At 39.1% G+C, this 25,655-nt stretch overlaps 1 protein-coding gene across 3 annotated transcripts in view; it reads right to left on the bottom strand.

Moving 5' to 3' along the window:
• Positions 1–25,655, bottom strand: part of LOC124612921 — a 271,212-nt gene that overhangs the window by 66,500 nt on the left and 179,057 nt on the right. For all 3 annotated transcript variants that reach the window (XM_047141411.1, XM_047141413.1, XM_047141412.1), the window contains one exon: positions 12,139–12,287. In XM_047141411.1, coding sequence (XP_046997367.1) covers positions 12,139–12,287 — 149 coding nt within the window. The remainder of the gene's footprint in view (positions 1–12,138; positions 12,288–25,655) is intronic.

Raw genomic sequence — 25,655 nt, 5'->3', positions numbered from 1 at the left:
TTAAAAATTTTTTGATACTGATTGTTAACACTATGTAATGGATGAAGTTTTATACAGAAAAAAATCAAATAATTGTAAGTCCAGGATGGAATAATGACAGTATTACGGAAAGGACAGATTGCTACTCACTATATAGAGGAGACATTGTGTTGCACACTGAAAAGATGCTATACATTTTAGCTTTCGGCCAAAAGGTCTTCTCCTGAAATAGAGAACATACATATACTTACAAAGCACAACTCTCTCATGCATTACCACTGCCGCTGGCCAGTGTGGCCCAACTGTGGACAGCAACAGTACCTCATGAGAGAAGCAATCTTGTGTGGGTGGTGGGGGTATGCAGGAGGGTGGGGTTGGGAGGGATAGCAGGGTAGGGGTGGGGGGAGGTGTACTGCTGTTTGTGTGAACATGCAGGGAGGAGATGGGGACATTGGGAGGTTTGATATCAGATGTGGGGAGGTGGTGGGAGGAGGGTAGAGAAGGAGAGAAGAGGGAAAGGGGAAGGGGAGAAGCAGAGAAGGGGGGAAAAGACTTGTAGGTATGTTGGTGGAACCTAATGTTGTTTAGTGCTAGAGTATGAGCAGGGAAGGAGATAGGTAGGTGAAGGACAGTGACTAGTGCAGGCAAAGCCATGTGAGTTGCAGGAATGTATGATTACATTGCAGGGAGGGTTCCCACCTGCTCAATTCAGAAAAGCTGGTGTTTGTAGGAGATGGCGCAAACTGTGAAGCAGTCTTAAAGTGGGCACAGTTTGTCAATGGTCATTGACATGGACAGACAAGTTTTTAGTTGTCATGCCCATTTAGAAAACAGTGCAGTGGTTGCAGTTTAGGTCGTAGCTCCATGACTGCTTTCACAGGTAGCCCTCCCTTTGATGGGATAAGAGACACCTGCAACTGAACTGGAGGTGGGAGGATGTATGGGACAAGACTTGCATTTGGATCTACTGGAATGATATGAGCCATGAAGCAATGGGCTGGGAGGAGGTGTGGAGTAGGGATGGACATGACTACAGCATAGGTTCAGAAGGTGGCAGAATATCACTGTGGGAAGGATAAGAAGGGTAATGGGTAGATTATTCCTCGTATCAGGACATGACAAAATGAGGTCTAGACCCTCTCTCAGGCCTTTCACTCATTACTTAGATCACCAAGGATGGAAAACGATATTGCCCCCCCCCCCCCCCCCCCCCCGCTCCCTTTCCTTCTTTCTCAAAGTGAATTCAATCCTATAAACACTGCTCTGTTTCTAGTCTGATACAGGAAAGGCGGAGAACAAGCAGTCAAGGTAAGGAACAGAATCAACTGTTTCTTGATTTTGGAAGTGGGAGGAAGATTTTCAATGGGAGGCTCATATATGGGCCAAATTGTTGGCAACTGAAATTAGATAATTTTTGACATAGACAAAACTTGAACAGTTCAGAGAACACACTGATTTGGTATGTGTGAACAGTTTTACTTTATAATAAGAAAAATTTGTGATTTATGAAAAATGAGCAAGCTGCATTCATAGTTCGAGAGGAAGCGCTCTGGCCTTACATAAAATCACTGGGCAAATAAAAGGCTTCTATTCAGTCATTCATCAACCAGTCTGTTGTAGCAATGGAAGAGACCAGAAGAAAACCTGAAGTTTTAAATTTCATGTTTTGAAAATCATTTACGTACGAGGATCATACAGACATAACACTGTATGGAGGACGTGGAAATAGGAATCCCTGGTGTTGAGAAGCAACTGAAAGAGCTGATAGTAAGTTAATCAGCAAGTCAGAATGGAGTTGCAATTCAGTTTTACAGAAAGTGCTCTTTGGCACTGGCCGCTAAATTAGTTTGCAATTACCATAAATTTCATGGCAGTGCAAAGTTCCAAACAACTGCAAAAAAGTGCAGGTGACTCCCATGTATAAGAAGGGTAAAATAACAGACCCACAAAATTAGAGGCCAATATTCCTAACATCAGTTTGCTGCAGGATCCTTTAGCGTATTGTAAGTTTGAATGTAATAAATTTCCTTGAGACAGAAAAGCTTCGGTCTACTAATGAGCATGGATTTATAAAGCATCACTCATGCAAAGCTCAGCTTGCCTCTTTCTCGCACAATATCAGTCAAGCTGCAGATCATTGGCAACAGGCACAACCATATTTCGATTCCCAGAAAGTGTTTGACAAGGTGCCCACTACATGCTGTTAATAAAAGTCTGAGCATGCAGAATAGGTTCCCGTATAAATGAGTGACTTGAAGATTTCTTCAGAATTAGTACCCAGTGTGTTGTCCTTGAAGATGTTTTTTCTTCAGACACAAGGGTATTATCAGCAATGTCAGAGGGAAGTGTGATAGGACTACTCTTATCCTCCATAAAATAAATGATCTGTTGGACAGGGAGAGCAGAAATCTGTGGTCGTCAACTGATGATGTAGTGTATGGGAAAGTATCATTGTTAGATGACTGGAAGAATCTCAATTTGATATGATGAATAACAGCTTCCTCTAAATGTAGAAATGAGTAAGAAAAACAAACCTTTAATGTTTGAATACAGTAATGGTGGTGTGCTGCTTGACACAGTCATGAAAAATATTTAGGCTTGACACTGATAGTAATATGAAACAGAATGAGCATTTAAGATTGGTAGTTGGGAAGGCGAATGGTTGACTTTGGTTTACTGGGAGAATTCTAAGGAAATGTTGCTCACCTATAAAGGATAATGCACATGAAACATTAGTGCATTCTATTTCTGAATGCTGCTTGAGCATTTGAGGTCACCATTAGGCCAGCTTAAAGGAAGGCATCGGAGCAATTCAGAGTTACCCTGCTAGACTTTTTATCAGTAGGTCGACCAACACATGAACATTGTAGAAATGCTCAATGAAATCAAGTGGGAATCACTCGAGGGAACTAGTTATTCTTTTTGTGAAACATTATTGTGAAAATTTAGAAAATATAATGGTATTATATTGTGGTTGACTGCAGAACGTTCAACTGCTACCAAATTACATTTCATGTAAGGACCATGAAGACAAGATGCAAGAAATTAGTTCATCATGGAACTGATGAATCAAGCTACGAGATGCGTGAGGATCAATTTTTTCTCTGCTAAGTAGTTTCTTTAAAATCGTTTGAGAAAGCTAGCAGATCGGCCGGCTTGTGCGTTTGTCGGCCACCTAGTCAAGCGAGCCTGCCTGCTGTCGCGTCACTCTCTGGACCCCCTACAAATGGGCGCGAAGCAGCGCTGCAACAGCTTCCCAACGTACAGTCCCTCTCTGCTAGAGTGCGCATAGCCATATGGACAATTGTTTTCCATCGCTCAATTTGTGATTGGAACGTGAAACAGAATGACTAGTAGTGGTATAAGGCACCATCTGCCAAATCCTGTATAGTGGCTTGTGGAGTATGTACACAGACGTAGATGTTGATGAGCAATACATTAAGAACAGTAAGTGTTCAAACCCTGAGTAAAGTTCACAAAGAGGCACTTATCCATTAGGAAATGTATCATTCAAAAGGTTGCACAGTTTAAGGTATGGAAATACTTTCTAACTCAGATGGTCAATATGGGGAACACAATGTAAAAAAACTGCAGAGCAGGTGCAAGTGGCTGCATGCAGGCAGCCACTGCAGAGCAGGTGCAAGTGGCTGCATGCAGGCAGCCTGGTGCACATGGCAGCCAGCCAGCTACATGCAGGCAGCCTGGTGCACATGGCAGCCAGCCAGCTACATGATGGTGCCATGCCAGCCGAGTGTCCACACGCAGATGTGAACAAGTGACTCACATATACACAGAACGCATGTAAAATGGCGTTTGGTGGATAGCTTATTGCACTTTTTCTTGTCCACAGGTAAACCAATGGGCATTTGCAGGGACCTGTGCCGCATGGGACAGTACTTGTACAGCTTGCTCTAGACTGTTCTAGAGGCTATCTGTGAATATGCACAACTGATTCTGAAAGAGAGAGAGAGAGAGGACAGAGAGAGAGAGAGAGAGAGAGAGAGAGAGAGAGAGAGAGAGAGGAGGGGGAGATTATAAGATGCAATTCCCTCAAAGGCTTCCAGTGAACTTTGCAGTCTCATTCATCCTTCATTATGATGCATGAAGTAAAATAAATTAGGTGAAAAAAAAAAAAAAAAAAGACATTTAGCATGTAATATAGGGGATTGATATTTCTTAATTTTTCTAATATTTTATAAATTACACTGAAATCATTTTGTAAGGGGGGAAAACATATATAATAAATAAGAATTCAGAACTAATTGTTTTTCAGAAGTAATCATGATTTGAGACACATTTAATGTTAATAAATTAAAATTTAGTCATTAGGTAATTTCACTCAAAAGGAGAAAAGTTACAATAAATTAAGTACGCATGTAAATGGCTAGGACTATGAGTGGGTTATACAGGGTGTCCCATTTATCTTTACCACCCTAAATAAATGTTTGTCCAGATGCAAATTACAAAATGTTTCAAGCAATTGTTCTTTAGCCATCAGGGGGACATCAATCAGCATGATTGCCTTCGTTGTAGCATTGTTTTTTACAAACATATGAACAGCGGTATGACTTTTTAAATGACACCCTGTATTTTTATTTGGTAATTCATTTGCTCTCCTAAAGACCTATTCAAAAATGTATCACAGTGTACCATTCACTGAAACAAAACAGTATTAATTACATAACACAACACTGACTTTGAGCCTGGGATCACAAACTTGTCAACTCGCTAGAGTTGTCAGAAAACAAATGAAAACCATGAGCAAGAACATGCCACTTTAAGACTTGAGAGTTTTTACCAGTTGTTACCATTTTGAGTAAATTATTAGACCTTCTCAAAATGACAGCAGCTAAAATTTGTCTTGATTTCTCAGCTTATTAGAAATCATTACCAAGAAATTTCTTTGCCCCCAAAAAAGTTTTAATAGTTTAAATCATGACTGAACTTACAAGCATCTGAAAATAAAATCGATACAAAAATTATGGATGCACTGGCGTGTTGTTCATCATCATAGCATCCAGATTCTGTTAGCTGATTGACTGCTTATTAATTCCTACTCAACTCTTTCTTCGTTGACGACCTTACGTGGTCAACGACATGTGCATCTCAGTCCATGGCAGTTGTGGGGAAGGTTCATTAACAGTGACAGAGATTTTAAAATTTCTAGATGTATGTAGAAGTTGTACTATTTGCAAATTTGAGTGAAGACAACTGTTGTATGTGGCCATAGTGCAACATAGGTGTCTGTCACTGAAGATTTCAAAATCACAATATTTTGCAACTCTTGCAACACAATGATGGTATTGTCACAAAGTTTCTGAAAAGGCTTCAAAGATACTCATGTCTATTAATGCCATAGAATTCTTACTGGTACTTAATATTACAGTAGCATAAAATAAATTATTTTAATTACAAAATGAAATTATAATGGAAGACAGTAATATGTTTATATTATTGCACCAATACCTTAACCCAGTTACAAATATTTAATGAAAATTACAGAAATCAAATGTTGCAAAAATATCATGTATAGTTTACTACCATCAAATTTGAACATTTCAGAAACTTTAAAACTAGTTGATAGAATTGGATTCCATTTCTCATTTAAAAATTTATGTCTAGTCCACTTGTTAGGCACGAAAATCTCAAGCTCTCACTGTAGAAAACACAAAAACAATGGCAAACGTGGGGCAGAACAAAATGATACTTATTACAAAGACTACCTGGAAAATTAAAAAAAAAAAATTACAAAGCCAATCTTAACCAAACAAGCTGCCTGTGAAAACTGTGTAGAAGGAGCCCCAAACAAGTGTAAGGCTGTTTGGGATATTATAAAACAAGAACATACTTTTACCCAAACACAAGATGTTCTACTTGAGCCAGCAGAGCTCAATAAATATAGTAAATAAATTAAAATAAAAAATTGAGTCAGACATACCAGCAATTGATATACTTGCTGATCAGCCACCTAAAGGACATGAATTTCACTGGGATCCTGTCACACCCACAGATATAATAAAGATTGTTACAAAATTTTCAAACTTGAAAAGCACGGACTATTACTAGATATCGAACTACATAATAAGAAGGGCAATACACCTAATTTGCAATCCACTTGCTTTTATTATGAATAAACGCCTAGAAGTTGGAGTTTTATCTGAACAGCTCAAAATCTCCAAAGTTATACCTATATACAAAAAGGGGGAAAAGACCTACCTAAAAACTATAGAGCAGTGTCTATTGTACCAATCTTTTCCAAAATATTTGAAGCGATTTTCCACAAACAACTAAGAAACTATTTTGAAAAGTATGACCTCTTCTGTAATAGACAGCATGATTTTTGACAAGGGAAAAATACCACCTCTGCAGTCCTTGAAATAGTTAATCAGACATTAACTGCATTTGAAAATAAACAAACAGTCTCACTTGGACCTTGCGATCTGAGTAAGGCATTTGATTGAATCCCCTTTGACACCCACTAGCCAAACTGTAGTATTATGGTATAAATAACACAGATTTAGAAATAATCAACTCTTATCTAAATAACAGAAAACAATGTGTCAATTAAAAATAGACACTCTTCTATGAACAGTGTCACATCTTGTGCACATCAGGGCTCTGTCCTTGGTCCTTTCTTCTTCTTTGTTGCAATTAATGATTTGCCATCTTATGTTGGGCCTGAGTCAGTTATATGCTATGGGGATGATACAACCTTAATCAGCACAGATTGAGATTTATCAAAGTCACTCCAGAAATCACAGGACTCTCTCACATTAACACTAAACTGGTTCTCGGCTAACAAACTTCTATGTAATCCAGAGAAAACTCAGCATCTGCAGTTGGGACTGACTAAAGAGGTAGAACCAAAATCCGTAAAACTGCTTGGAATACACATTGATTCCAAACTTAACTGGCAACCCCAAATCAACCAGGTCTGCATATCATCCAGGTCTGCAAAAAGTTATCAAGGGTGTCCTACATCATCTGGAAACTGCTTGATCTAGTGAGTAACAAATATCTCAGAACAGCTTACTTTGGATTTTTTCAGTCTGATATATCTTATGGGCTGCTACTATTGGGCCACTCATGTCATGTCAGTGATGTACAACTGATGCAAGAAAAGGTGCTACGAATAATGTGCACTGTTGGTCCAAGGGAACACTCCCGTCCCTTATTCATCAAAATGAAAATAATGACAGTGATAAGTCTTTATATTTGTGCATCACTCATATATGCTAAAAAGAACAGAACAAAATTTAACACCAGAGAGAACATACACTTTCATGGCACCAGAAACAAAGAGCGTATTGACAAATCTAGACATAGGCTGACAAAAACACGCAACTCTCACAAAGTGAACTGTTTGAAATCATTTAACAAATTACCACATACTGCACTCAATACAGCTTTCAATAATTTAAAAAGTAAACTGCACAAATGGTTCATAGACAATCCATACCACAGTCTTACAGAATTCTTGGATACTTGTAACACAGAAATTGAGTTTTAAGCCTATGACTGCAATGCTGTACATTTGATTAATGTAGCATAAATAATTTGTACTTGTAATGTAAACATAAACTAATATAATAACTTCTTATGTATCTTGACATCGCTATAGAGCCTATTTTACAACATGTGGTGAATGGCAAATAAAGAATCTGAATCTGGTGCGTGGAGCACTGAAACACAACACAGAAAACAACTTTCACACTATCTTTTGAGCAGTAGTTCTTTTTCTGGCAAAAGCGCGCACATTCACTGTTATGACATGAAGTCAAATGCTGGCACACCAGCCAGGAATGACAGAGCAGAGATGGCTGTGAGAAGACATCAGCCAATCGCATGCTGACCGACTCCTCACCAGGACAACAATGCAACAGCAGCGGCCCCTATGTGGAGAGGACATGAGTGCCGCGACTGACTGGCGATGACCCAGTTGAATAGTAGATTCAAGATTAGACACTTATATAGAAGTGTCATCTCTAGTTGCTTCACTTATACTGCCTATGTAGCACAGACTTGTGATTATTTATACTGAAGAGCCTTGCTTATTTTGTATGTTGTCCTTCGCTTGTGTGACTTCTGTTTGGTTGTGAAAGTTAAGTACTGTCATTGGTTTTTTTGTAATAAAACTCATTAATAAGATTTGTTCGAACAGGGTGTATACGCGGACAAGGAAAAGAAAAAATAATACTAATAATAATAATCCCAGATTTCCCGGTTAAAAATACACTTTCTCTCGGGTGAAAATACACCTTTTTTCAATCCTTTGAATGGTTACGGTTTTATACATTGGTGTAGAACTTCCTGCACTTGAGAAAACAAAACACAAGAAAAAAATATGTTTTGGAACGATGTTTGATGTGCACCAACATATACACTACATCTTTTCGTATTAAGAAAGTATAAATTCGTATTCCACTAAACACTGCATGTTACTTTCCGAAGCATTGAAATTGAGATTGCGATGCACCTTTGTAAGCCAGTCATAGTTCATGTCACATGGTCTCACCAGCCAATGAGAGCTGATATTCAGAGCATAGGACACGTGATGTAGTCAGCCAATAGAAACATCACTGTTAAGCAGTGCAAACAAACAAATAGTAAAAGTTAATGGTTTAAATTAATATACATAGTGTTGCGAAAAGAAAAAAAAAAAGCTTTCACAGATAATATTGGTCTCTAAGATTAATAAGCTGCAAGAGAAGCTAAGCTTTCACACATAAAGTTGATCTTTTTTGCGTGTGTAAATCACACAAATGCATCAGTAAAATTTTTAACAAAAACATAAATGTCTGATCTTCTGGGCTTGAAATTCTTCTAAATGGTTGTACTCAGAGTTGATTTTTAAATGAGAGTCAAATGCTATGTGATTTAAGAAATCTGTTGTACATTCTCACACACAGGTCAGATTGCGTAAAAAGGAAATTTACTTCGAAACCACTGCTTTTCAAACAACCATTCCCAATATTTTCCCGTGACTTGTTAGAAAAAGGTTCATTTCAGCAGTTGTCAGAGAGCGCCAGATAATAGGCGTCACTGCGCTTGCGCACCTACGATGACGCGGGAAGCCTGTTGTTCGTACGTATAAAACATTGAAAGATCTTACATTATGTCATAAAAGAAACAAGACATTAAAGGATAATCCAAGTGCATCAGAATTTCGTTAACCATACTAAAATGCATAATTTGGCTTAAAGTGCAGATTTGTATCTCCAGATCTGGAGGTAAATTTTCTTAGTGTACCAGTAATGTATTATCTTATGTTTGGTTCTTTATTGTGGCATAATGCTACAGCTTCTAGAAGATGAAAATGTACACTTGAAATGCAGCGAACAGTTGAAACTAGCCAATAGTGTGGAATTAAACACTTTGTTTCAAATAAATTGACTGCCTCAGTAGAAAATATTAATAAAAGCCAAATTTCTTTAGCAAACCAACAAAAGTAACTTCATTGTTCTGCGAGGCGATTAATGCTTGACTGTCAGAAAGGTGAAAATAAAATAAAATAAAATCTGAAACTAATAACATATTTTAGTCTTCCATAGTTATGTGAATGTATTTTAATTCACTTGACAGCTCCCGGCCACTAAAATCCATTTTGTTTTCATTTGATGTGAGAGCAATAAATGAAGAGAACAGCAAAATCACTAAACGTAAACACAGGTCACCTGGAGACTACCCACCTCTCTACTACAACTCAAACTGCTCTGTGCATCAGCTGCGGATCTACGATATTTCCGGATGGGGGCAATACTAGATAGATTATGTACACTATGCACGCATTCAAAACTTAACTTAGGATTCATTCGGAAATCAACTTAGAATGTGTTCAAAAACCAACAGGGGTGCATTTCAAAATCATGTGAAAAATCGATAGATCAACGAACACTATATACTAGTTTTTTTCCCCCCCCCCTCAAGAACATGAATTTGCCGCTCCCCCCTCCTCCCCTGAAATTGCCACCTGGGGAGGATACCATGCGTGAATCTGGCAGCTTGGGTGCGCCAGTAAAATTTTTCTGGGTAGTGTCTGGCTGCTTGCTGCTACTGCTTATACAGCTAACAGCCACACTTCTGTAGCCAGAAGCGGGAGAAATTACTGCTCACACGCGACTCAACTGTGCATGCGTACAAGCTCGCTCGCAACTGCTCAAATTAATGTAATGTAAACAGTTGTGACGTCACGCTCATCGGAGGCAATTTGTCGTTATGAAGCATTGCGTTGTCTTCCTAGAGCGTTTGATGCACTTTGCTGTTGACAGAGGTTTGTATGAGCAGTGTGTTTTGATGTTGTATATGGCGCACATCGCAACTTAAGTTTTATTTTCGTCCCCCCCTCCTGGTTGTTTTATTGCTGCAGTATTATTCTGCAGTAGCGAGATACAGTAATATCATTTGTTAGCGTACTGGTTCTTACCAGTCTAAATTACAAAAAAATTAACTGTAAAATAAAACAATGAGAAGTTCCCAGAATTCTAAAAAGTTCTGTTTTCTCCCGGATGAAAAAAATTCCCAGTTTTCTCCTAGATGAAATAATTCCTCAGTTTTTCCCAGATCTTCTGGTAGTCCCGGGTCATATACACCCTGTTGAATGTTTCTGTAGCGAACTTAGTAAGAAGGATTCCTGGAAACCCCATATTTGATGACAAGGCTGGACGTAATATTTGACGATGAGTCGAACCCTGAGCCATAAGCTGCCACGGACTGTAATATTTTCTTTTGTCGTGGGGTGTGTGTTTTGCTGGAACCTCAATTCTACCTTGTCTTTTCTTTGCAATGGTGTTATTACATATTTTAACAGTGTGCCTTATGGTGTTTTTTCTATTCTGAGTTTTCAAGTGGGCGCTGCAGAAATTTTCTTTGCTTGTGTGCTTATTTTTATTGCTTGCCTCGTCTGTTTTTCGCATTTGTCTATTCCAAAATGAGCAACCCACCTCTCCCACCCCCTGCTCACACACCTCAGCTGCAAAACAGCTAACACAGATGTTTCAGTTTCACATGCAGCAGATCTCAGCACTAGTAAACACAGTACAGCAGCTCCTGGTGATTCAAGCCACTCACACAGCGCCACAAGCAACAACTGCAGCTCCGAGTGCCATTCAGCCTTTTTGCTAGTGTAATGAAAAAGAAGAGGGATGGATCGAGTGGTTGCAATTGTATGAAGCCCACACCATTGCTCACAACATACCAGGTACAGTTTTTCGCCTCATTCAGAAATAACACCTCACGTCACTCTGAGTGAACTCTGCTATGATCAGGTTGTAGATTCTTTAACTAGCTATTATGACCAACAAATGTATGTGGTGGCAGCTAGATACCAATTCTTTCTTTGCAGGAAAAGGTCAGACCCAACTTATCATGAGTGGTTAACAGATTTACAAGTACGACAAGGAAATGCATATTCAAATGTGCTTGTGGTGCTTTATATTCAGATGTAATGTTGCATGATGCGATCGTGTACAATGTAAATGATGTCAAACGTAGAGAACAGATTTTGAAAGAGTTGGATTAATCATTTTAGCATGTAGTGCAAATACTAGATTAGTATGATTCAGGTATCATGTCGGCCGATAAATTTGAGCAGCCACGACTTTGTTGGGTGGAGTCATCACTTGCTTGCGACCGGCCCATTAGGAAGGAACAGCTCGGGTGTGCAACGTCACAGCACAGGCATAGATTGATGTTTTATGTAGCTTTCTGCTTCCCACTGCTGAAGTGCAAATCAGGGATATGGCGATTGCATCTTTCAACACGATCGAGCACCTGTTCATAATGCACGGCCTGTGTCAGAGTGGTTACACAACAATAACATCCCTGTAATGGACTGGCCTGCACAAAGTCCTGACCTGAATCCTATAGAACACTTTTAGGATGTTTGGAATGCCGACTTTGTGCCAGGATTCACCGACCGACATCGATACCTCTCTTCAGTGTAGCACTCTGTAAAGAATGGGCTAGCGTTCCCCAAGAAACCTTCCAGCCTGCGAGAGTGGAAGCTGTCATCAAGGCTAAGGGTGGGAGAACTCCATATTAAATTCTGGCATTACCAATGGAGGGCGCCACAATCTTGTAAGTCATTTTCAGCCAGGTGTCCAGATACTTTTGATCAAATAATGTACATTCCAATGCAGATTCATAAACTAAGATGCAAACCTGTGAGATACGAAATAAAGTCCAGATCTTCAACAATGCCATCTTCAGTACATTTATTAAAATTAATATATAGCCTTAGTGTGTCATTGAGAAATGTGAAGATCCACTGGAACTGAGTCAAAGCTCTTATATTCCATACAACTTCTGACCTGAAAAGTAAACAAATAAAATATCTTTATCTACATTTTGATGTAGTGAGGTAGACACAAAACTATTAAATTACACAAAAATTTAAAGTAATTACAAGGTCTGTTCAAAAAATTCTAGAACATTTGTAAGTCGTGCCAGTAATGTGTTGGAGCAAACTGTGGTTGGCAACCCTTGTAGTGCTTCGAGAATTCCCACACAAATTCTAGAACCACTTGTCCTTCTACCGTCTCAAACATACGATATTTTAAAAATAAGTGTGAGAGAACATACAAACTGCACGACACTTGTTTGTATGTGCAAACTGGAAAGAAATCATGAGCACGAGGTAGACATGACGGTCAAATCATATCGACAAGTGTTTGCTGCTTGCGTCACAGAAGTAGTATTGGAAGAACAAGGAGTGTTTATGGATCTTATGGTGTTTTATATCGCTGATCATTGTAACGAGAAAAAAGAGGAACAGTTGAAAAAATTGTTAATTGTACTTCACGTGTTGGACTTGCTAGAAGCAAGACATGTTCATAAATTATGTGGTTGTAAAAAATATGCTATTGTAAATGTATTTAATCGAGTCTAATGCTAGACAAATCGGTTGACTTGCAAACATTCGGATATTTACGTGAGAAGTGATGAATTTGTTCTTTGTGGAAGTTGAAATATACCAAGACTAAACTAAAAGTATTCTGCAAGTATCCACTATTTTTCATGGGTAGAGAAAGAGAGAGAGAGAGAGAGAGAGAGAGAGAGAGAGAGAGAGAGAGAGAGAGAGAGAGAGGCTGATAAATTCCGTTAACCAGCAGCATTCTTCGGAGATGAAGTTTTATGGAGATCGACGTAGCTGCCTATCCAGAGAAGACGACCAGCTGTGCATACCTCATAAGTCAACTGACGTGAGAGAGGTGTGAATTTTGCATGCAATCCAATCTCGCACCACACTCCAGGTCATCTAAAGTATTAGAATATGGCAACCACTGAAAAGGACTCGAAAAAATGGGAATTTTGAGAGGAAATCGAAGCAGAAGATATGATGCATTGCCATAGCAACCAGGTATAACAAGACAAGAGAACTGTTTCATGGAATTGGATTCGGCCTCAAAGTTCAAATGGTGAGAATTAATAAATGCAACAAAAGAGAAGACGTAAGAAAGATATTATGGTAAAAGGAAAGAGAGAAGATTCCGACATATTAGACTAAGATGAAATACGGCAAGAATAATTCATCAAAGAAGATCCGGTGTGGTAAGTAAACGGCTCTCACCCACATCGCGGGGACGCAGACATGGAAACCAGCCGAAGTCCGACGACGCTAGCATCAGTCGCTAATCATTGGTGCTGATTCCACATATGCTCGCCGATGCTGAAACCAACATTTGGTGCTACCGGCGCTGATTACACATCCACTCACCAACACCGCTAGAACTCTATGCCGGGTGAGTGCAGAACAATAATTGTTTGAGTGTAAAGTTAAAAAGAAACTGTTGAATAATAGACTGCTAGTATAGTTATTATACTCAGTGTAGAAATTTTTTTGATGATTACTAGATCAAAAACTAAGAGAAATATGGATAATACACAGAGATTTGGGGAAACTTCAGAACCAGCCATGGCAATGAAAGTGAGTAAGGAGGCGCCTGTCTGGTCTGAAGTAGTAAATTTAAACAAAGCTCAAAGGGCAGATCCAGAGGCTTTAAGAAAGGAACCAAGTCTTAAATTAGATTCAGTAAATACATAATTAAATAATAAATTGGATGTTTAGAATGAAACTTCAGAATTGTTAAGTGATAAGGTAGATTCGCAAAGGAAAGAATTTAGTAATTTATGTGAAGGTATCGGAAATTTGAAGACTGAATTTGGTTCTTTAACTACTAAAGTAGAAAATTTTAAAGTAGATTTAAAGAGGAATTAACTAGTTCATAAAGCAGTCATATAAACCAACCGTTCACCGATTTTAGTCAGACACAGAGTAACCAATTTCAGGACTTAGCTAAAAAGTTAGAATTGGATATTGAAGATAAATACAATAATGTAGAAGCTGAACTTGGTGGAAAATTAGGATCATTTCAAAGTGCATGTAATGTTACATTTGATGCTGTAAAACATAGATTACACACTTTAAAAGAGATTGTTGAGAAGCAGGATGGGTTATTACCACTAGTCCAATCGCAAGTTACAGGTGTCAATACTTAAGCAGATTACGTGCCACTGTCATTACTTCCCTTTCCTCTTCCAGTCGCGTATGGTTCGCGGGAAGAACGACTGCCTGAAAGAACTTCAGATATGATAAATATAAGTAGCCTGGAGGAACAGGTAGAGGAAATGATAGACCTAAAAGTGGCTGCGAGAGTAACCTCCGACAATGTGTCGCCAAATCTGTCTTCTGGACTTAACGATACCAAGAGAGGTATAGATAATTTATGGAAGGAATTCAAACTTATTCAGGACAAAGTAGATAATAGGGTGACTTCTCCTAATGTGGTATTCACTAGTGAGGTAATGACGGATTTACAATGGGGAGCCAATTCAGGGTTATCCAGGCAATTCCCTAAGTTTAAGCCAGACGGGAAGTACATCCCATCCATTTTTTGAAAAGGTTCAACCAAGCCTTGCCCAAGAACTGGGAGATTTGAAAAAGATTGAATTTGCTGTGTAGTATCTATTAGGGGAAGCCTCAGAGTGGGGTACAGTAAGCAATCAAAACTCTTCCTCTTGGGAAGATTTTCAAAAGAAGTTTAAAGAGAAGTATTTGTCAGCAAGTGCCCAGGAAAACCTGTTATCGGACGTATGGGACCCAAAGTTTACAATAATACGTGGGGAACAATGAGAAAGTATTTCAACTGGCATTTAACACGAGCGAAATATTTAGATTAGCCAATGGAGGAAGAGGGGTTAGTTCGAATGTTAATAAGAAGATTGCCCATTTACGCGAGGAAGGATATAGTATGTAGTGGGTTGAAAACGGATGAAGAATTATTATTCTTTGCGGACGCACTGGATGCCTTAAATAAGGACCACAACAAGAGTGTACACTAGAACGAAAATCAGAATTACAAAAGGATTAGCAATAATAACTTTAAAAGACATGAGGCTAACTTAGCTAGAGTACACCAGTGCAACAGGAATAATAGCAAAAAGAATTACCAGAAGAAACATCCACCTTTGGATTTAGAGCCAGTAACTTCGCAGGAATTTGTGCCACGTAATAATAGAGCACAAAGTGGTAACATAGTACCCTGATTTGATAACCAACCGGTGATTACTAGTAAGGAGGAAAACAGTGCGATCTGAAACAAGGGCTGGTGCCCAGGCCGTAGAGATACACTAGGAGGCCTGGTTTATAATAGAAATGATACACATAAAATACCTACAAAAGAATGGTTGTTACTGGAAGAACCAAACTTAACTACCAATAATACACAACCAATAATAGTAAGAAACGTGAAGATTTGAAGTCAACATATTTATAGACTCAGAGAGTGAGGTGTCACTCATTTCTAGCGCATTCTTTAGCACATTACAGACTAAACATCACTTGCCTCTGTTACCAGTAACTGGAGTGTACAGAGTTGGTACAACTGGAATGAGAAGTTGGGTTGTCAAATACGAAACCCAAGTGAACTGGAATATTGGTAATGCCCCCTTTCGTCAGACACAGTTAGTCGTAAAGAACATCAATAGGGATATTTTATTCGGGTTAGATTGGCTATTAGAGAATAAAGTCATTTTAAACTTTGAGGAAAATCTTCTTTACTTTAGTAAGGATGATAGTAGATATTGGATACCATTTGTAACAGATAGCTACATTAGTAAACAAACAACTGAGTGTCAATATTTACGATTAACTGCTACAGCTCAATTGTCACCAGAGTTCGATAATGAAAATCACGTGTCACATTGAGTGGGCATACAAAACAAAGTAAATGAGTCTCCAATATTAACCAATGCACAAAAATTAGATTTATATAGAATTCTAATGGAATATGAAGAAGTATTTTCCGATTGTCCCAATAATATCAGCGATTACATATGTAAATTTAAAATCAAAGATGACACTCCATTTTTCTGTAAGCCATATCCAATACCGGTAAGTTTGAAAGAGGAAGTTAAGGAGGAAATTGACACAATTATTGACAACAATATAATAGACCGTAGTTCTAGTGTCTTGAATAACCCTTTCATAGTAGTAAAAAAGGTTACAGCAGGTGTGCGATTAGTACTAGACATGCGTACATTGAATAAGCATATAGAAACAGAATGAGACAGAGCAATTAACATTGATTAACTGTTATTAAAATTTGAGAAGGCAAAGTTTTTTTTAGCACGGTGGACCTGACCGTGGGATATTGGCAAATTAGGTTACATCCTGAATCAAAGAAGTATACCGCGTTTCTGTCTGATGGTAAATTGTATCATTTCAATGTGTTACTGTTTGGACTTAATATCTCAGTCTCGGTATTTATACGTGCGCTGGACGAAGCATTAGGGAGAGATTTGTTAAAGGATTTAATAATATATGTAGATGATATTCCCTTAATCTCAGCTACTTGGGAAGAACATTGCCTAACATCGCGTAAAACCCTGAAAAAATTTAAATAAAAAGGTATTACAGTGAAATTGTCAAAGTCACACTTTGCGAGGCAAGAGCTTCAGTTTTTAGGCCATCTTGTAGACGTACAGGGGATTAGACTGGATCCTGAGCGCATAAAAGCTATTAAAGAATGGCCACCCCGTAAAAATGTGAGACAATTGAAGGCATTTATCAGAATGGCTGGGTACTATAGACAGTATATTAGGGAACAAGAACTAAATGACACAAGAATATTATGTTTGTTAAGGAAGGGAATACCTGACAGATTAAAACAGTGTGCTGGACCGAGACTCGAACACGGGACCTTTGCCTTTCGCGGGCAAGTGCTCTACGATCTGAGCTACCCAAGCACACTTCTGCGAAGAAGAGCTTCTGTGAAGTTTGGAACGTAGGAGACGAGGTACTGGCAGAATTGAAGCTGTGGGGACAGGTTGTGAGTTATGGTTGGGTAGCTCTGATGGTAGAGCACTTTCCCGCGAAAGGCATAGGTCTCGAGTTCGAGTATCGGTCTGGCACACAGTTTTAATCTGCCAGGAAGTTTCATATCAGTGCACACTCCACTGCAGGGTGAAAATCTCATTCTGGAATACCGTGAGTTTGGGGTCAAGAGGCAAATAATGCATTTGAAAACTTAAAAAGAGCACTAATAGAAGCACCCACATTGCATCATCCAAATATGGGTGAACCATTTAAAATTGCAACTGATGCATCTGAGTATGGGATTGCGGCAGAACTATTCCAAGGACAGTGGGGTATAGATAATGTAAATCACAGATCCATAGCTTTTGCTAGCTGTAGTCTTAATAAACATGAAATAAACTACACAGCTACTGAAAAAGAACTTTTAGCAATAGTATGGAGTGTCCAAAAATTCCAAACACTAGTTTGGGGGTCAGAAATTCATATCTACACAGAACATCAAGCTCTATCTTTTTTGATGAATAATCATTTGTTACATAGTAGATTAATGCGATGGATGTTGTTCGTACATTCAAATACAGTATGTAAAAGGTTCTAAGAATATTGTACCAGACACTTTGTCTAGGTTGCCAATAGACAAGGAAGAGTTAAAACAGCCGGAAGTACCCTGCATGATTTTTGCAATCAATTTTCTGACACAATAGTATCCACATACCAGGGTACAAGAGATGGCACAAAGCGTAACAGAGAACATACATCACGATCTCTATTTTACCGAGATGTTTGCTATGTGTATTAGGAATTCCTTGCCTTCTAATCAAGCAGGAAAGTGGAAAATTATGGGTCATAATTTATTTTGGAGAGATAGTATAACATCACAACGGTGGCATTTATGCACTCCGAAGTTAATGGAAGACGAAATTGTGTGGTATGTTCATACAGGGTATGGGCACTTCGGAATACAGAAATTTATAGCTCATATGAATAAGTTCTATTACTTTAAAAGGCTAGGACACAAAGTAGCTTTTTTTAATTAGGACTTGTGAAATCTGTCAGAAGGTGAAAGAGTGTAACACTCATGTTAATTACAAAATGTATCCTATCATTCGTAAGTCTATACATGATCTTACAGCATTGGATTTCTTTGGACCAACTCCGAAAGGTAAGGGAGGAGTGTCGTACATTTTAGTTCTCATAGTGTGTTGGTCAAAGTATGTTAAGTTGTATTCTATTAAAAAAGCAAATACACCAACTGCGATGCACTGTTTGCAACAATAATTTGTGGAGGTAGGCAAACCGAAACTGTTTCTCTAGGCAAACCGAAACTGTTTCTCTACGATAATGGGCCACATTTGTTAGTAACAATTTTAAAGAATTTTTATTGTGGGAAGGTATTTGTCAAGTGTTAATGTCCAACTATAACCCGGCCTTGAATCTATGTGAACGGGTAAAGAAAGAGATTGGCCAATTATGCTGCACCTACTGCCATGAAAAACATACTTTATGGGCAACGAAGATCAAAGACTTTGAACTTATTTTAAATGAACTACCACATTTATGGTTCAAATGGCTCTGAGCACTATGGGACTTAACATCTGTGGTCATCAGTCCCCTAGAACTTAGAACTACTTAAACCTAACTAACCTAAGGACATCACACGCATCCATGCCCGAGGCAGGATTCGACCGTAGCAGTCGCGCGGTTCCGGACTGAGCGCCTAGAACCGCTACACCACCGCGGCCGACACCACATTTATCAACAGGATTAACACCTTTAGAAGTAATAGACAAACCCTTTGTAGGAGAACCTCTTATTAAATGTTTCATTTGGCTTAACAGTCTACTGAAGATTACGAACTTGAACAGGCAATGGTTTCTGAAAATTTAGCTGAAAAGTCACAACAATGGGTAACTAAACATAATACGAAGGCTACCGAACCTCCGTACAAGGTCAATGACCAGCTCTTGTAAAAAAAGCACCTTCACAGCTCTGCCCTGAGGAAACAGACACATAAGTTTTTCCAAAAGTATGAGGGACCATACCGAGTTCAAATGGTAATACATCCCAATACATTACTTTTAGTGGATCCTATAATGGGATCAAAGAAAGGAAAGTACAACGTAAAGGACATAAAATTGTATTTCCCCCAGGGACATTAACATTCTGAGTTAACGGGCAGAGTGATGACCGTCGAATTCCGAGTTGTTTTCGGTGTTTCTTCCAAGATAGTTATCCTGCACCAAATTCTCTTCAAATCTTAAACTATTCTATAATCTGTTCCTAAAAATCTTAAACTTTTCTATAATTTTAGTACGTAGGAAACCAAATATGACAGTCAAGAAGAAAACTTAAGAGAATCACGAATAAACAGTGATCTCTATAGACATGAAATGAAACGAATAGAATGTTATATTAGTGAAAAGTATAATATAATGGTACTATTTAAACAGGGTGATGTCGAGACGATTTAAAATGAATAGAGGCTTTTATTTGTGTATAAAAGATAATACAAAGTGACTAACTAGACAGCTATTTTACAGTAGTGTAGAATTTTCTATTTTGTATAGAATATTTTATACCTTTTATGAAATGTGATGTAAATGGGAGGGTTTGTACAATTTTTGGAAGGAGTGGGTATTGTAGATTAAAACATGATCTACACCAACATAAAAAATCATGGCTAACAAAGAACACACACCACACCTTTCAAACAACCCTCGCAAACAAGTAATACTGATTCATCACCATTTACAGTTCTATAGGGTTGCTAAGATTTTTTTCGGGGAAGAAAACAATCTCACCTTCACCCCAGGGTGAAGGTGAGATTGTTCGTTCTGTAGGAGACGATTGAACACCATACCTCCTCTGGCTTCTCACTCAAGTACCGGCGAGGTAGGGATCCTGGGGTAGAGGGGTGGGAAGGGTTTCCTGTCTTTGGGGCTATCTTCTTTCTCTTCTTCGATCTTAGCAACCATTTCTATTTTTTCCTTTCTTACTTCTTTTTTGAGTACCTGCCTATTTTTCCTTCTTTCTATATTCATATACTTCTATGGTAGAAGTATTTGATATTCTCCATGGTTTCCAATAACCTACAACAACAATGTCGAAGAATCAGGCAGCACAAACACACATCATTATACACACAAATATATATGAGTATGCAAACAATGAAACTACTAACTAGACACCTGTCGAGAGGTATGAACTGTCAAGTGTTGTAGGGGGACGGTAGGTGTAGATTGGGAAATATGCACACATTGTTGTTTATTGTGACGGTTCTACATTGCATGTATATACATATATGAGAACTATGATGATTTCATATCACATATATACATATGTATAGAAAAACCTTGATGATTTTACTAGAGACACAGTATATACCAAGTATGTATAAGTTGAAAATTAGGGGAGGACTCTAGGGACCAAAGAAAGTATCAAGAAGTGAGAGTGAAGTGACGCAATGAACCATGAGGCCTACTCACAAAGGATAAGGGGAGGTGTACCCGGCATTTGCTGAGGATATAGGGCAGGCGTACCTACATGGAGATACGACGACCTGTGGCCTGATGAATATGGATGTTTTAAGAAGGGGCGTACCTACCAAAACGGAAGGAGTAAGTGCACTCACAGGGTCAACCTACCTGTAAGATATAGGTACTGGTCCTAGGGGAAAAGGACAGTAACGTGACAGAAGTCACGAATTTAATAGGAATTATTCTGGTAAGTTTGAATTCTATATTCCACTAGCATTATTATGTTTTATGTGAGTTTACAAGTGTTGAGAGGAACACTTTCATTTGCCCAGAGTTCCTACAGTCTACAAACAGTTTATAATTAATGAGGCTATTACGTACTAAAGAAGCAGTACACAGAATTAGAATAAAGAGTAAAATACTCAAGTGTCATGAACACCTGGAGCTTAAGATTGGAAACCAAAGTTTTAGGCCCAACGACTCCTATATATAAAAGAATTGACTCCAACATTGAGTGAAATACTCCCGTTTTATAATCAAAGTGAAATGTATAAAGAAAAGCTAAATAGTAAATAAAAGGGTTATGCATGGTTAATAAAGGGATGTGGAATGTATACTGTGAAATAATAAATTGTTATTGTATGTAATACTAATGTACATAATGAGTATGTATAAAATATTGCGTGTTCGGTCTGAGCGGAGGGATATGTAGTGCTTCGAGAATTTCTACATAAATTCTACACAACTACCATCTTGAACACACGATATTTTAAAAATAAGTGTGAGAGAAATTACATAAACCATTCGTCCTCCTACCGTCTCGAACACACGATATTTTAAAAATAAGTTTGAGAGAACGTACATACTCCGCAACATATGTTTGTGTGCGCAGGCTGGAAAGGAGTCACAAGCACAAGGTAGATGCGACGGTCGAACGGCATCGACAAGTGTTTGCCGCTTGTGCCATGGAAGTCGTAATGGAAGAACAAGTAGTGTTTATGGATCTTATGGTGTTTTATAACATTGATTATTGTAACAAGAAAAAAGAGGAACAGTTGAAAAAAATGTTAAATGTACTTTACGCGTTGGACTTGCTAGAAGCAAGACATGTTCATAAATTATGTGGTTGTAAAAAATATGCTACTGTAAATGTATTTAATCAAGTTTACTGCTAGATGAATCGGTTGACTTGCAAACATTCGAATATTTATATGAGAAGTGGTGAATTTGTTCTTTTTGGAAGTTGAAATACACACTCCAGGTCGTCTAAAGCATTAGACCCTGCACACACCTATGTTCAATATACAACAGCTAGAAGTTTCATTTTTGTATGTCTGTTAGTTATCATTCAGTGCTGTATTGAGTAGAACATCGAGTCACACAGTTTGTGAATTTCAACATGGCAGAGCTGGGAGGAGAAATGTGCTTGCATTAAATATTGCATGGAATTAAAGAAAATCTTTACAGAGACATACCAAATGATCCAGGACGCCTACACTGATGAGTACATAAGTCACACTTGGTGGTAAGAATGGTTCACATGGTTTAAAGATGGCCAGATGGAAATTAAAGATGACCTCCGTTCAGGACGCCCTTTGACGTCTACCGACAAGGCTCATGTATGGAATGTCAACAATACTGTGTGTGCCAATCAACGACTGACTGTCCAAGAGATTGTAGAAGAATGTAACATTTCAGTCGGATTATGTCAAGAAATCCTGACAGCATTTTGGAATGTATTGTGTTGCCGCCAAGTCTGTCCCATGCCTCATGAGTCAAGACCAGAAAGACCTTTGGCTCGCAATCTATGATGAGCTTTTGGATCATACGAATGAGAACCTGTCTCCTGCGGACTTTTTTTTATTTCCAAAGTTTTTGCCTTTACAAATGTCTGCTTGTGTCTGTGTATGTGCGGATGGATGTGTGTGTGTGTGTGTGTGTGTGTGTGTGCGCGCGAGTGTATACCCGTCCTTTTTTCCCCCTAAGGTAAGTCTTTCCGCTCCCGGGATTGGAATGACTCCTTACCCTCTCCCTTAAAACCCACATCCTTTCGTCTTTCCCTCTCCTTCCCTCTTTCCTGATGAGGCAACAGTTTGTTGCAAAAGCTTGAATTTTGTGTGTATGTTTGTATTTGTTTGTTTGTGTGTCTATCGACCTGCCAGCGCTTTCGTTTGGTAAGTCACATCATCTTGAGAGAGAGAGAGAGAGAGAGAGAGAGAGAGAGAGAGAGAGAGAGAGAGAGCACGTAGAGAATGCGGGTTAGGGTGTGGGGGCACGGAGGTCAATAGAAAACACACTAAAATGTTACAACAAAGATCTGTGGATATGTCTTAGCTAAATTTGAAACAGATCTGCTAGCCACTTTACAATGTTTTAAAGCAGCTAAGCAGTTTAAAAGTTTAGGGTCGAGCCCAGACAAATCAATTGTCAAGTCCATATAACAACAGCCTTGAAGTTAGTTAATATAGAGGGCAGGTCTACACTTAAATTTGCAGCTGATTCTTTATCAAACATAAATCATACTCTGTTAAAATGTGTCATCCAGAAACAAGTACACTACAGATACTATAAAGAAACTGACGATGATGTACTGTATCAAAATAGATAAATGCTGGTGAAATACTTATATTATTTTGTGTAGTTACAAAGAACATTTTCCTCAGAGAGAAAATTAAAAAAATACGCACACACAAAATTATCTTTAAAGTTGTATTTAACAGTCCTTGCTTTATTTTCACACTTCACATAGCCAGAATTATTACCGTCCATTAAAGGTTACCTTCTTCAACTTCTCATTTTCCCTGCAGGTGGTGGATTTTGCCGTTCTTCTAATAACGATTTTAGGCCATGTGCAATTCTAATGGAAGGTCTTTTAAAGTTGTACAAACACAACACCAGAAGTAACGCCAAACAAGTTCTATACTAAAATGTAGACTTTCACGGCCGGAAATATCATGTCCATTATAATTATCCGGGCTGTTATGCCGTGGTCGGTTGATGAATTCTGTGTTGATTCCCAATGTTTCGTCTCCGACTGCGGGAGACATCTTCAAGGGGGTCCGTAACTCAATGGAAGGTCCAACACACCCACTGGCTCGCTACTGATTGAGTTACGGACCCCCTTGAAGATATCTCCCGCAGTCGGAGACGAAACGTTGGGAATCGACACAGAATTCATCAACCGACCATGGCATAACAGCCCGGATAATTATAATGGACAAACAAGTTTTATCCTGCTTCTACACGAAGAGATTCACAATAACAATGAATGAAGTACAGAATAATACAGTGTCTCATAACTGTAGAACACATCAGTACCCAATCTTGTGAGTGAGTATATACAAGGGTAATCCCAAAAGTAAGGTCTCCTATTTTTTTTATAAGTACACAGACTTGTTTATTTCTACTATAGTTTACATCAGATTACAGCTTGAACATTTAGCTATTTTTTGACATTATCACCATTTCCGTCGATGCATTTTTATAGATATTGTGGCAGTTTTTGTATGCCCATGTCTTACCAGCTCGTCGCCAGATCCGCAGCTTTGGTGGAGAAGGATGCTTCCACTGGTGTGATTGTTGCTTGGTCTCAGATGTAAAGAGGTATTCCCAGGTTTCATCACCAGTGACAACTGAGTCCAGAAAGTTGTCCTGTTCGGTTCCAAGGCGATGAAGAAACGTGCAGGAAGCATCAACTCGTTGCCGCATGTGGTCCTCAGGCAGCACGCGTGGCACCCATCTTGCGCACACCTTCTGGTAGTTCAATGTTTCTGTTAAAATTCTGTGAGTGGTGCCTCGGGAAACCTCAGGAACCAACATGCAGAGATCATCCAGGGTGATCCGCTGATCTTCACGCATGCTTTGCTCAACTTTCAACACTGTCTCCTCAGAAATTGATGATCTCCCACTCCTTTGTTTGTCGTGAATTTCGGTCCGACCAGCTGCAAACTCTATACACCAATTACGGACATCCATGCAGCACGACTCACATACACTTTTGTCAATTGGCGACTGATTTCAATCGGTGCAGTGCCCATTGCATTCAAAAACCAAATAACTGTGCACAATTCACACTTGGCAGTAACATCCAACTGGAGCCCTATTCTCAATGGCTGCCAAGCCAAGAATGAGCACCTCAGCGCGGTGTGCACATGTTTACACATAGCACGTGAAGCACCTTTCATAACAGTGAGACCAACTGCCACACAAACAGACTTCTGTACTTATAAAAAAAATAGGAGACCCTAATTTTGGCATTACCCTCGTAGTAAATAAACAAATCTAAGTGAGGCTGAGGGTCCGGTGCAGCAGGCTTACACTTGGCTGTTGTGCCCAGTGCCTGCTCCGTCTTCTGTCCAGGTTGTGGGCAATTTCTCTAGGTCGGCCATGGAGGCCATTGTATCGAATAGTGTTTGATTATGCATGCTCACACTACAGGGGTACGACATTGGTTGGAGAAAAGTGTTCACTGTGCATCTGTCCATGTCTTCATCAGTAGGTGACAACTGCTGGAACAGGTGTCATGCTATCACAGGAAAATATGGTCTGAAATGGTGCGGCCATGGACAGGCGTGGCAGCAGCCACTACTCCACGATAAGATGTAGGGGAGCAATGATGATTACGGTGCTGTATCCATGTCCACATTCCGACAGGCATTCAGCAATGGAGGCAGGACAGAAGATGATGGCGGCCCAGTGCCACGGCTACTCTGCCTGGCAACAGTGGCATCCAGAACGAAGACAGCGTAGGAGTCAGAGGAGGCATGTTCCACACTGCGGGGACTCGAGCATATGGTGGTTATGGCCATGGGGGCAGAGGGCTCTCCAGTGCATGGTTCGTGGACGGAGGTGGTTGTAGTTTTGTGACACCAAGTCATTGGAGGTGT

This window comes from Schistocerca americana, chromosome 4 (assembly GCF_021461395.2).
Source record: "Schistocerca americana isolate TAMUIC-IGC-003095 chromosome 4, iqSchAmer2.1, whole genome shotgun sequence".
Classification (NCBI taxonomy): Eukaryota; Metazoa; Arthropoda; class Insecta; order Orthoptera; family Acrididae; genus Schistocerca; species Schistocerca americana.
This window is presented reverse-complemented; position numbering and strand designations above follow the sequence as displayed.